The sequence below is a fragment of the Juglans regia genome, chromosome 10, assembly GCF_001411555.2.
Source record: "Juglans regia cultivar Chandler chromosome 10, Walnut 2.0, whole genome shotgun sequence".
Taxonomy (NCBI): domain Eukaryota; kingdom Viridiplantae; phylum Streptophyta; class Magnoliopsida; order Fagales; family Juglandaceae; genus Juglans; species Juglans regia.
In genome coordinates, this window is record NC_049910.1 from 19,236,679 (window position 1) to 19,251,005 (window position 14,327).

A 14,327-nucleotide genomic window follows, 5' to 3' on the forward strand; every position below is an offset into this window, starting at 1 on the left:
ACCACCCTGATTTGGTGGTAACCAAACCTCAAATCCAGTTTAGAGAAAACCACCGATCCATGCAACTCATCCAAGAGCTCATCAATCACGGGAATAGGAAACTTATCCTTTATAGTCTCTTGGTTAAGTGCGCGATAGTCCACGCACATACGCCAACTTCCATTCGCCTTGCGGACCAAAAGCACCAGAGAAGAGAAAGGACTTGAGCTAGGCCTTATCACTCCGGCTTATCACTCCGGTATCAAGTAATTCTGCCACTATCTTTTCAAATTTAGATTTTTGGTAGTGGGGGTAACGGTAAGGTCTAGCGGTTATGGGTTGAGTTCCTTCCTTAAGAGGTATTCTATGGTCCTGGGGTCTTGAGGGTGGTAACCCTTTCGGAATCTCAAACACTTGTGCAAACTGTGATATCAGCTGCTGCATCTTATCTCCTCCCCCCGAGGTCCTCAATACATTGGTTTCACTAACAAGCTGTAAACATAATCCCTTCCCTCTTTGCATGGATGTAAGCATTGACTTTTCCCCTTTAGCAAGAGTCAAACCTTCCAACTTTGGTCCCAACAGCTCAACATTCTTCCCAAGATATAGAAATTTCATGGACAACTCATGAAAATTCCAAGCAATGGTTCCAAGTGTCTCTAACCAATCCACCCCAAGAACGACATCACAACCTCCGAGAGGTAAAACATAAAAGGAGGGCTAAAAAGATATACCTTGCACCTTGATTTTGGCTTTGCTGCAATGACCTAAGCCTTGTACCAGCTGTCCGTTAGCCACTTTTACAGCAAGTTCCTTATCAACCACCAGCTTGGCTATTTGGGCAATAGAGGGGTCCACGAAGCTATGTGTGGACCCGGAGTCAACCAAAAGTACCACTTGTATACACCCAATCCACCCCTTGAGTCGCATAGTCTTAGAGCTAGGAGTTCCCGTAATTGCATTTAGGGATATCTCGGGTTCAACCACAACCCCTTTCTGTTTTGAATCCCCTTCACTCGGTGTGTCCGCCACCATAGTAATTTCTTCTGCAGTTTCCTCTGTTGCTTCCAACTCCCCAACTCCTTGTAAGAGGTAAACCTTAGCTTTTTTGCAATTGTGGTTGGGGTTACATTTTTCATCGCAATGATAACATAGCCCTTTCTTACGTTTCTCATCCCACTCCGTGGAGAGAACCTTTTTGACAGGAGGGCTGTATTTCATATTGTTACCCGCTGCACCACCACTATTACCATAAGAATTATAGTTGTTACTCAAACCAAACTGCCCCTTCTCGCCCGAGAACTTCATTGGTTTCTTAACACTAATGAAGTACTCTTCTTGAATTCGTGCTAAGCCAAAGGCTGCCGTTAAGTTGTGTGGATTGAACATGCGGAGAGGTAACCGTATTTCATCCTTCAAACCACTTAGGAAACAACTCAACTTATGGTGTTCGGAAAGACCCCTTACCCGATTAGACAGTGCCTCAAAACTGGCCTTGTAAGTGGCCATCGTAGTGACTTGCTTTAACCTTGTTAAGGTCTCCATAGGATTGTCATAGGCGGTTGGTCCAAAACGAACTAACATAGCTCGCATCAAAGTCTCCCAACTCACAAACTGGGCAGTGTCTAAGGCTTCTTGGTACCATACCAAGGCCTCCCCGTCCATGTGATATGAAGCTAGCAATAGCTTTTGGGCAGGGGTGGTTTGGTGGTATTCGAAGTATTGTGAAGCCTTAAAAATCCATGCTGAGGGGTTTTCACCAGAAAAATGAGGAAAGTCTAAACGAATACCTCGTATGTTTGGCCCCCTTTGCAGCGCCTGCTCATTATCTTGCTGGTTTTGCAGGTCTCTCGCCATGTTCCCCTGATGAGTCACCAAAGTTCTAACCATTTCCATGAGCTGGTCCAGCCTCTCATCAATGGTGGTGAAACGTGTTTGGGTTTCTTGATGGTGTTCCTCCAAGGCGTCGAGCTGTTGCTGCATTTGTTTGGATCGAGTAGCATCAGCCATGGATGAAGCTGAATAGTTTTTGTTATGGCTATGAGTGTCTGTGTTGGTATTGTTTCTGGTCACGGGTTGGCTGTGTGTATGGTAAAATCTTGTATTGTATGTGGCTGTGTATGGGATGGTCTGTATTGTGGAATATATGTAATCTGTTTGGCTGGTATGATGTATTGTTGTATATGGAAGAAAAAAATTATGGATGAGGGTGCGGAAGTGACTATGGCAGGATCGGTGCTCCTATAATACCACCTGTTAGGACCCTTGTTAGGACCCTTGCAGTTGTTCTTGTTAATTACTGTGAAGCTATGGAATCAGTAGGACAGGGATGATGTTGGATGCACTAAGAACAAATGGCACTACAGCTATTTGATAAAATGGCAATGAGAAATCTCAATGACCCAAGGACGGAATTCATTCATGAAATCACGTGGGAACTATTCGAGGTAGTTCCTTCCTCCCTTACAACGTACTGCTATCAAGACTTACAGATTTCCAATGCCCCTCTCAGGTCCGTCCCTTGCCTATAAGCAGAATCCCTAACAAACTCACCCAGGTAATGCTACAGTAACCTACCGGGTATGACAGACACACGCACCGTTTTGGATTGTGAATGCCAAAACGGTGTGTTTAACAACTGAAAGTAAAAAGCTTACATATAAAACGACATAAAACTGAAAGTAAAATGCTAATAATTGAATGCATCGTTTTGGCATATGTAAGCCAAAACTCTGCATCTGAGTTTGAAGTCGTTGCGCATGCGTTTGAATTCCTCTGCACGACGTCGTCCCATTGGATCCCCTTCACTTCACTTACTTCGTAGCTTCCACTTTAGTTCACTTCACTTCTGCCGATGTTGTCTTCCACTTAACCCTAAGGCTTCTTCTCTCTTCACGGCATCATAACAAAAGCCTAGACTCACAACTGGAAGGAATCGACTTGAAGGAAATGAGAGGATTCGCACGGTTTAGTGGAAACCGAAGGCTACGCACAACAAGACACACGGAAGTTGATTTTTTTCTTTGTTTTGCTTTGAGGATATCGTGCAATAGAAGGAAATGAGGATCAAGTGGATCCTTGAGGAAGCCGTCGGTTTCACTTAGGGAAAAAGAAATTAGTCAAGGCTTGTCTCACAAGCCAAATGATGGACGGTGGAGATTCATACTTGGGGAATATTTTCTCACCTACCCATCCTATGGTTGAGAAGGTTTGGGTCACTTTTTAATTAGATAAAAATAGAGGACTAAACAAAATATCATAAGGTCTTAAAATAACCCACTATAAAATAAGGGCATACCCACCTTAAAATAAAATAATAAGATAATGAATCTTTGTTTAAAAATATTTAACTTAAAAATATTAATGAAGGACGTAAGAACCTATGTAATAGGATTCGGGAATTACAATCTCCCCTCTAGCATGTGTATGGGCGCCGGCTATAAATGACCTTATTTATAGGTCTTTTTACTTCCACTTATTTTTTGTCTCTCATCATTATTCTGCTATAGAATCTGAAGAGTTCACTGACTTCTTTCATGCATGGGCACCAAGTGGCATTCCTTTCTTGCCTTAGCCAAAAGCCCCTTCTTCTTCCTCTCATCATTTCCCTGTCTTGGAAACTTAAAAGGCTCTTGTGCATGGAGGACAAGTGGTGCCTCCCTTGATGTGGCCAAAACCTTAATCCTTTCTCATGGTCAAATTCTTCGAGAAAATCCTAAAATCTCATGCATGCTTGCCAAGTGGCTTGGCTGAAAATCACACTCCCTTCTCTTCATCATTGGATTCTTCTAGAAGCCTGAAACTATTTTACATGAGGGATAAGTGGCGTGTGACTATTGGGAAGCCGAACCCTTTCTTCATCTCCCTCACAATTATATTTCTAGAAACTCTAAGCACTTTATGCATGTGTGACAAATGGCAAAAAAGGAAGATGGCTTCCATGAGGGTGGCATGTGCCCCTCCTTTGAATCCAATATCCTAAATGGCTTTCATCAATGATTGCTTCCCTTTGGGAAATCTAAAAGTCCAAGTGGATGAGTGCCAAGTGGCACTTCCTTCCTCATGGCCAAAAATGGTCTTTCTTCTTCCTTTGTGGTTTCTTCTAGAAACCCTAATGTCTTTTGGATGTTTACCAAGTGATGTATCCATTGGCAAAACTGAAACATCATTTTCCCATGCCTAATGATTGCCTATTGGAAACCCAAAGGTCTCCTCTTGCTTGGCACCAAGTGGTGTCTTCCTCTTATTCTCAAAACTCTAATGGGTTCTTTTCAAGCCCTAATTCCTATAGTGGCTGAAAATTACTAGACCTAGGGCCGCTTCTTAGGCTTGGGCGCCTATTCCACTATCAAAGGATGAGATCCACTTGATTTTTCATGGTTCTAATTCCAACGATCTCTTGGGCTCAATTCCACTTATGTCGAAACAAAAATTAAGTCTCAATCTCAAGAACCTAGCTTGGTCTGGGATATCACAATAATACTAGAATCTAGACAAAACTAAAGGAAAAGATAATTTTGTCTTTTGACTTCAACCATTTATTTGAGATGAACTGGTAAAATCTTTATTTTTTTATTAACCATTTAGATATTAATGGTATTTGTTAGAAATACTAAATCAAGATATACACCAGAAGTGATATTACCTCATTGGTAAATCACAAATCTAGCACGGTTGTTCCACATATTCTCCAATGACATTGTTCGTCCACGATCTTCACATTGATGGTAGAGTGTGCTACGTGGTAATACCAAATCAACATTCAAAAATTCCACAGCCTCAATGCCAGGACTAGAGAGAACCATTTGAGAGAGAGATCGTTCTTTTTTAAGTCAAGTGTCATTCACAAGGGGGTTGGGGCTATGTAAATAGCCCCTCTAAGAGTAACCCCTGGCTCGCCATTAAGGGCTAGCCATCAAGCCTCATGAAGTGCATTAAGAACCACTTCATAACTTCCAAGAGAAGGTGAAGGGTGCCCACTATGGGTGCCGATTTCTTACATCTCCCATTCATACATAGTGGGCAAAACCTCAAGTTTGCATTCCTCAATATGTTCTCAATCTTATTCATACTATGTAATACCCAGCTCCTTCTTCTTACGTACGCTTCTCCCCTCTGACGTATGTTTCGTCTTGATGACGTAAGCAAATCCCGAAGGCAGAGATTATGTAATCATCTGCCCTTCCTTCTAGCGACTACGAGCCTCGTCATGCGTGTCGAACCATGATGGCGTGTCTCAAAAGATATCGTGTGACTTCTAGGGCACGCCCAGTGTTTTAAATGTACTGGAAATAATTATATGAGATATTTCCAGTATCGTCGAGTTAAACCTGTTTTTAAATGAGACAATTATAATATTTTGAAGAGCTCCAAAATATTATAATTGTCGGAGATCATTTTAATATTAATTATTAAAATGATTCCAGTTATTTAAAATATTAAGGAATTTAAATTATGTTGAAAGTTTTTATTAATTAAATGGTTTAACCCTTTTAATATGTTAAGTGAGACTTCATCATTCTATTAATGATGAAGAATATTATTTTATAAACTAAAGTTAGTTTAAAATAATATTTACCTTAATTCCTCTAAGTGCTTTTAATTACGTTAATAGTTTACGCATCTTCAAATCAGTATTTTAATTTCTCGTCGTTAGATCGTTGTGTAGATCCCCAGACGAAATGACTGGGTTAAATACCCAGACCCCCTCTCTTTCCCTCTCATTTCCCCATAACCCTCTCTCTCCTCCCTCTCTCATTCGGCGTACGCAATATGCGATACACCCCATGCCGAACGGCTTAAGGCCTCAGCCCGGCGCCGCCGTGCGCTGCCCTTCCTCACCACCGGCACCAATGGCTTGCTCTCCCTCCAGCGAGTCCGTCGATACTAATCTCTCCCTCTCACGCTCTCACTTCCTCTCCCTTAGAAGTGTGAAGCCCGAATGGGCTCAAGGCCACCGCGCCGCCGTGCGCCGCCTAATGGCTCCACCGCTCCCACGGCGAGCTCCCCTCCCACCGGCCATCATCCTCCACCGAAGCCAGCCCCTGTTATGCAAGCCTCCCCGTCCTTCCACGGCCAGTACCCGAAATGGGTCTCTAACGCATTTCCCACCTTGCGCCACCGTACACGGCCACCCATGACCACCATGCGACACCATGGACCTCCTCTCCCCTTCCCCTTCCTCCTCCATGTGACCCGAGGCCAGAAGCTCTCCTCCACCTCATGGTTTCTCCCCCCTCTCACGCACGCATGGGTTACCCACAGTGCACCACCGTGCACCTCCACCCACGGCTGGTAACCACCACCTCCAGCCTCCTCAGGCCGCCACCAAGCCAACCCAACCTCCCACGACCCCGATCTGCTACCCATGAGAGCACACTCTCTCTCACTCTCCCACGGCTTCTCCTCCATGGTATGGCCAGATCCGCCATCGTGAGCCACCGTGGAGCCACCCCGACGCCACCACGAGATTCACCGCACCTCCTTTAGCCAAGCCCTAGGTCCAAATCATCACTTTATGTGATGGGTAATCACTGCACGTGATGGACAGTCACTGCGCGTGATTGACCGCCACTGCACACAGCTAGATCCGCCGTATTATGCCCCTTGCCACCATCACAAGGTCATCACGAGACCTTCCAAGACCACACCTAGCTATCTAAACGCCTAAACAGTCACCATACGTGAGTTAGCCGCCACGTACGACTCTTCCGACATCATCGGCTATGACGATCAACGAGGAACGAACGGGTTATCCCGTCAATGGTGTAACGCTCTATCCCTTATTAATTATGTTGGATATTGATTAGTTGACTAGGTTGTGGACTGTGCTGTTGGTTTTGTGGAGTTGTGGTATTGTGATGTGATGTTGTGTAATGAAGTGTTGGGCATTCTGTGTAATGAAGTGTTGGGCATTCTATGTAGTGAAGTGTTGGGCATATCTGTATTGGATGGAGGTGTATTGTGCCTTGTAGTGTACCTTGAAGTGTTGGGTGTGATTGGGTAGTGCGTTGTGTAGTGTTGTGGACCCTGTTGTAATGGTGGCGGAGTGTGTGCGGAATGGGAAGAGTACACGCTATGTATACCTTATGTGTGGCGTAATGTAAGACGAGGAGAGTATATGTGGAATATACTCTCCTGGCATATTGTGGAACGGGAAGAGTACACGCTGAGTGTACTCTGTGTGGTGTAATATGCATGCAGGGAGTACATTGTAAATGTACTCCAAGTGGCGGAGCGATGCACCATGTGGCGGATATGCCATAATGGTGATGTGGCATGTGGAGCGGGATAAGTACTAGTAGAGTGTACTTCGTGGCGTAGTGCGTGTAAATGGAGTACACATGGAGTGTACTCCATATGGTTTCGTGATGTAACGTGTATGGAGTACGTGTGAGGTGTACTCGGTATGGCATAGTGTGTATAAAGGGAGTACGCGCGAGGTGTACTCCATGTGATGGAGTGACGCACCATATGGCAAGTATGCCGTAGGGGTGATGTGTCGTAAGTGCATGGAATATACGCGGAGTGTATTCCATGTGATGAAGTGACGTACCATAAGGCGGGTATGCCGTAGTGGTGATATGTCGTAAGTGCGTGGAATATACGCGGAGTGTATTCCATGTAGTGGAGTGACGCACCATATGGTGTGTATGCCGTAGTGGTAATGTGACGTAACATGCATGGAATATATGCAGAGTGTATTTCATGTAGTGGAGTGACGCATCATATGGCGGATATGCCATAGTGGTGATGTGGCGTAACGTGCATGGAATATATGCAGAGTGTATTTCATGTAGTGGAGTGACGCACCATATGGCGTATATGCCATAGTGGTGGTGTGACGTAACATGCATGGAATATATGCAGAGTGTATTCCATGTAATGGAGTGACAATGCACCATATGGCGTGTATGCCATAATGGTGATGTGGCGTAATGCATGTAAATGGAGTACACAATGAGTGTACTCCATGTGGTATAGTGATGCACCATATGGCGGGTACGCCATAGTGGTGATGTGGCGTGGTATGAATGAAGGGAGTATACGTGGAGTGTACTCCACGTGGCAGCGACACTCCGTGTGGCGTGTCGTAGAGATAAGGATGGTTATGTGATTGATGGGTGTGGAACGTGATGGATAGTGTCGAGAACTGTGGAACAGTGTCCCGAAATAGTTATGGCATAGCCTGTAATCTGAGGTGACAAGTGTCACTGTGATGGATTTATGGCTAGGAGTATGCGTGAAGTATCAGAACAAGTATAAGGGTGCGCAGCGGAAGCATGACTGAGGAATGTCACGAAGTGACATGACTACTAACAGTCGTGCTTGTGATGGGCGAAGTAGTGGAACAAGTGTAAGAGTACGCAGCGGAAGCATGACTAGGCAACGTCACGAAGTGACATGGTTATTGGAAGTCATGCTTATGATTGGTGAAGTGTTAAGGTGTAGGAATGACGTAACAGGAACGTGACAAAATGCCACGTTGTGTCTAGAGTACGTGAGGAATCGTACTCGTGATGAGTCAGGAGTTGACATAGCAGAATGTTGGGTAACGTGACAAGGTCACGGTGTAGCTTGGGAATAGTCTCGAGCTATATGATGTGACATGAGATATAGTTGTGAATGAAGTCTTGTCGTGTTAAGTGTTGGGATGAATTGTCAAAAAGGGACAGATAGCATGAAGAGCCATGCTAGCCGGGTTAAGAGAAGATTGGTATCGGAGTATGGCCCTTGTCCCTACGAGCAGGTGATCGGCATGTTATATGTTGATCTTAGGTGATAAAGGGGTAAAGCACATGTGTAACATGGTGAGACACACGTGTCGGACGGATTCACCATATATAATGGGTAATATGTCCTAAGTACAGTTACATGGTGCTTGAGCCTCAGAGTTGGCTTAGAACCCTCTAATTTGTATGGATGGGAATGAGGATTTAGTGTGGGCTTAGATGCATGAAGGTAGTGACGGACGTATTATCTAGGACTGGTATGCGTGATTCCATCGGTCGGAATCATGCGTCGGAATATGATTATAAGAAGAGTAAGACGAATGTCTTAGTGTCTTAATCCTAAGGTGAATTATGGGTTCACTTTAGTGGATGAGCACTTGAGACAAGACTTGAGTTGGAAGATGTGGTGACCGTAAATGGTCCCTGAAGGGTTTAACATAGTAAAGGGCACGTAAGTGCACGAGATAGAAGGAGAGTGTTCCAAGTATAGCGTAGTTCTATTTATGCTTAAGTTGCTTATGCATTAGACAGAGAATAACGTTAAGGTTATGTGTATGCATGTAGGTTGCCATCTGACAAGCATGAATGGACTGCGTGACATGCAAGTAGCATGGAGTCCAGGTAAGCGTTACGTTCATACTCTTCTAGAGTTTTCAAAGATACAAGAAACGCTTTTCCTCTAAGATGCTCACGAAAAGAAACAAAAGACGTTTTAAGAAAGAAAATGCTAACTGTTCAAAGGTATAAGTATGTACGACCCCTCCTTGGCAGCCCCTTTTTACGCAACCGAAGTATTAATTGTACGCATGTGAATGGATGAATATGCGCTGTATTTATTGTATGTATTTTTTAAGAAAATCCATAAACTGATGAAGATGCATGAAAGGCATGAAAGCAGACACTTTTGTGAATCCCACGAACCGCCGCTCTCATGTGCGCCACGAGGTAACGCTGATGGATGCCATGATTGACGACGTTCAATGTGACGCTTAAGCCCATGTATGTTCTTAAATGAAGAAATGATAGAACTGAAATGAACTAAAAGACGAAAAGACCATTTTCAGGCTTACGCCCCAAACGATATTTTAAACGTACGAGAGAGCTTTTATTTCAAGATTTATGTTTTCCGCTGTAAACCTCTTTTATGATCAAAGCACATTTTAAATTATAAACGTGGAGTCTTGCACCCTGGGTATGCAAGTGAAAAGTTTTAAATCGGACGGTAATTCCCTTCGTCCTTTTATAAAAATATTTATAAAAAGTCTCACCATAAGGACAGGCATTACATACTAACAAGTAGGTTGTGCGACCATCAAGCACAACTGTAAAAGAAAAATGGGAGCACTATAGCAAATCTCTCCGAGAGAAGACCAGCATAGCAACATCTCTAAAAGTTTCTCGTTATACCCCGACTCATTTGGTCACATCAGACTAAACATCCATAATCCCTCTCAAGTCTGAATGACTCAAAGCTATGCTCAATCTCCATAAAACATGATGTACTCATAGCTATATTGTAAGTCCCAAGAATCAACATAACTTGCCGGCAGTGAGTACACACCATTATTGATATGTTATCAAATAGTCTTCCTTTTGCCCTCATGTCATTTAGTTTCAGTTTAGTAGCTTTCCCAGCAATGTCTCTTTAGACCATATCATTTATAATCATAAATAATATGTTAAAGTAGCAGACACCAAAACATCAAACTCTTGACATAGTCAAAGGTCTCCTAGAGGTATAAACAAATTAGGTCATCAATTATGACCTACAGGACTCACACGATGAGGAAGTAGGGAACCATTCACTCACCTTTACTGGTTGCGCAAAAGCACATGCAGTATGAAATACATGATACGGTGGAGTTCTCTTTCCAAAGAAAGAGTGTATATCTAATCTCAATTCACAGTACAGATCTTAGTCTAGTCTCTATCTCAACGCCTAACCCGAGTCCCTCCATTTGCTTACTATCCAAAGCGCCAAAGAGGTTCTCACATCTAGCTAAACCACATGCTATATGGATTGGGGGTAACCATGCACAATGCTTTTAAATATGATGGACCTCATCTTAGTTACCACTAAAGCGATATATCTTTTGTGTCTTACAACTTATCCCTCTCTGGACAAGTACTAAATGACACATTGTCACATCTTTGCTCGCTATCTCTTTGTAGCATCGAAGGCGATCGCTCGTGTGAGTGAGTCGATCTATGCCTATTGACATACCTTTTTCACCACAACTCCTAAATTTATGGTGAATGTGTATGCTTACCAAAAAATGCTTCCAATCACACCACATGATCATAGAACACATCAGTATCATGTGCACTATGAGCAATACCTTGACGAAGAGAAATCATATGGTTAACTAAAAAATAATCAAACAACAACTCTCAAGTGAAGTTTTAGGACCATTTCTCTCCGTGTGCATTCTAATGTGTAGTAACTTTTCAAAACATGCTCCTACCAAGAAACACTGCTTTTACACAACTATAAAGTCAACGACGACTCATCACGAATCTCATAAACCTTAGATTCTAGTCAGCAAGTCCAACTGCAATTTTTAAGAACGTACAAGGTAACAACAAATATCATTCAACAAACTTAATTTGCGACTTCAATGTTTTATATAAATCTCTCGTACTCAACAAAAGCATGTCAAATAACCATAACTTATTTGTTTCATTAATGGTAAAGCGATTAGGGCCTTTGCCCCCAAAAACAATTATAATAGTCTAGTCATTACTTTTAACAACAATTGCATCACAAATTTACTTAATCAAGTAAGCCATATTTACCCTCTAACAAAATCTTAACCTCTAACTCCCACGAGTAAACCATCATGGAAACACCAAATAGTATAGGCAAAACTAGATTCGTTGGTATTTTCAATCTCATTAATTATCTATGGATTTTGAATAAAAGCTCCCAGAAACTGTTTTTCTTGCACACAGTCTTATAAGACGTGAAGTCTTAGCTACTTTTCATAAACTCATGTTCATCACCTCATATGGAAAACCTCTAATTAAGTGACAATTAATTATCTAAGATAGCCAGTTCTCAATATCTCTTAGGATGACACTTTTTTAATATTGCCAACAGTGTTCAAAGAACCCCATTTTATTCAATAGATCGTTAATACAAAAAATAACTATGTACATTGGGTATCTTTGAATAGATGGTTTGTTAATGCCGCATGTAAATAACATCAGCAGCATTCATTCGCTTTTTGTACCAAAATAGTACTAGCAACAATCATGCGCTCAAAGCACTTCATGCCTAAACATCACAAAAGCTAACCATCTAATTTTACTATCAGAACCAGCTATTTAACTTCTTCAAGAAAAATTCCAATAAATATAACTCAATTAGTGCCAATAGATGGATCTATACCTCTATCAACTTCACTTTTTCTGTGTCAATCAGATCAACAACCCAGGTTGGATCATATATTCTATGTTGAGATTCCTATTACGTGAATTCAATACCTTTAGTGAAGCCATATTATAAATATTTTCTTCAAGTCTCTAAATGACGAGATAATATTGATATATCACTTCCACGCTTATGAGGATCTTTATATTCTATAAATGTTTTGGAGTCACTATCACTAGTAGTAGGTACACCATCACTCAAATGTATAATCACACTAGTTGTTGAATTACTCCCATTATTTTTGGCGATCATTATAAAAAAAAAAATTGAAAATATTAGGGTTAAGGTAATGTGGAATGAAACGTGATGAAAACATTCCTTCCAAAAAATAAGTGTTACAAAAATCCATAATTCTCCACCCTCGCAAAAAATACGAGTAATTTTCTTGACTCAACCAAAAAGTGATCAAACTTAGATCCTCTCGATTTTTAATAGAATTCACATTTGCACAAAATAGTTACTCAACCTTTCTTAATGGCAAATGAACTTGATCTAAGGACGACAAATCAGAATTAAGGTCACAACTCCATATTACATCAACCCAAGTGTGATGTAATAACTGCTTTGCAGCATAATTCATTTATAACTCTATTCTCAGCAAGTCATTAAACTGCAATATAATTATTTTCATCATATAACTCATATGATTGCGATTTTGAAAAAAATAATAATTAACTTAAAAAAATATATATTTTCCTTAACAAAAATTTAAATCACATTTATATGATAAAATAATATCTTTATTATGCAAGTCCTTAGTATGCATGTATAGGAACTTTCACATATAAAATGCTAATATTTACCTTTTCTCTTTGACTCTTCTAAATAAAGGAGAGGGATCTCATTAGCGAGAAAAGATTCAATTTCTTAAGTTTCACTCCCATCATCCTATGCCTCCACGACTCATTTTAGTATATCTCTCCACCCCAGAAATAATATCACTGAGTCAATGAGTGACCATCCAACTTCTAAACCTCTAGGAATTCTCACTAACACCACCATTTTCAATGAGTCTTAAGTCAAATTAGGTTTAGACTTCTCTAATATCGCATTAAAAGCGCTAATAAAAACATCGTACAACAAATGCAGTATGTGACGTTTTAGCTGCTAACTAGCGATATCACCCAATTTGTTGCTTCCAATATTTTTCATATTCTCCAATCCACTATAGGAGAGAAAAGAAAAAAAATTGCGAGAAATTGTCTTAGCCTAAAACCTATCTTACATCAGTGCAATTACTAGCAAGATTTTTAGGTTTAATTAAGTCGTACCTAAGTATTATGATTTTTTTGCCATAGTAACCAAGCAAACCTCCAAGGTGCTTGGTATTACATTACTCTCAAAGGGTGCTCCAAAGTTTATATATCTACAAGAACCTATTTGTTCTCGCTAAAGAGAAATAAAACTTAAGCAAGATTACTAGTGCTAATACCACATAAAGGTGCACAGATAAAATCTTTAAAATGAATGCACCGATCAAGAATGTCCTCAACACTCTCCTTCACACTCATATTTTAATGTCTTACTTACTAGACATACTAGCAAGTTTTAGAGAGTATGTATTTATCTGTGAGTTAATCTAAATTACTTCAAGATTATAATGCTCAACTACAAATATAAGAGCAATTAACCTTTGTGTTACAAAAAACAACGCGCAACTTTCGTTATTACCCATGAGATTCTCAAAGGCAAAATAGTGGTTTAGCACTATTTGACAGTTGATCCTATCAACTTCTATGAAAAATTGTAATGTATGTCTCTCATGTGCACTTCCAATTTTATTCTAGACATTTAAAAGGTTTTTACAATAATGATGGTCTAAAACTTTCTGACACTCATAATGATCTTAATTTGTTTCCAAATATTGCTCATGAAGGAGATTAATGCGACAATTAAGTCGCATAAATAATCTCTAGGCTTTTTTCTCAGTTACCTCAAAGTTACTAATCTATGCACCTCTAATTGCACACACATCTAAAAAATTTGCCGCGTTAATCTAAGTTAGAACAAAAACAATTAATACATGTCGCAAGATCAAATATTCCCTATGCTTCCTAATCATCTATTGCGCATCAATGCATAATTATTAATTTCTACCTTAATTTTCACGCAAATTTATATTGTATAGGAGATTAATTCCAAATATATATCAACCATACTCCCACTGGGTTAAGCAATCTACC

At 40.8% G+C, this 14,327-nt stretch overlaps 1 protein-coding gene across 1 annotated transcript; it reads right to left on the bottom strand.

Annotated features, from left to right (window-relative positions):
- Positions 1–207: 207 nt before the first annotated feature.
- On the bottom strand, positions 208–1,989 carry LOC109020622. The gene is made up of 2 exons (XM_035695173.1): positions 714–1,989; positions 208–671 (listed from the first exon to the last, which is right to left on the bottom strand). The coding sequence occupies exons 1-2, from the start codon at positions 1,987–1,989 to the stop codon at positions 208–210; spliced, it is 1,740 nt and encodes a 579-aa protein (XP_035551066.1).
- Positions 1,990–14,327: the final 12,338 nt, after the last annotated feature.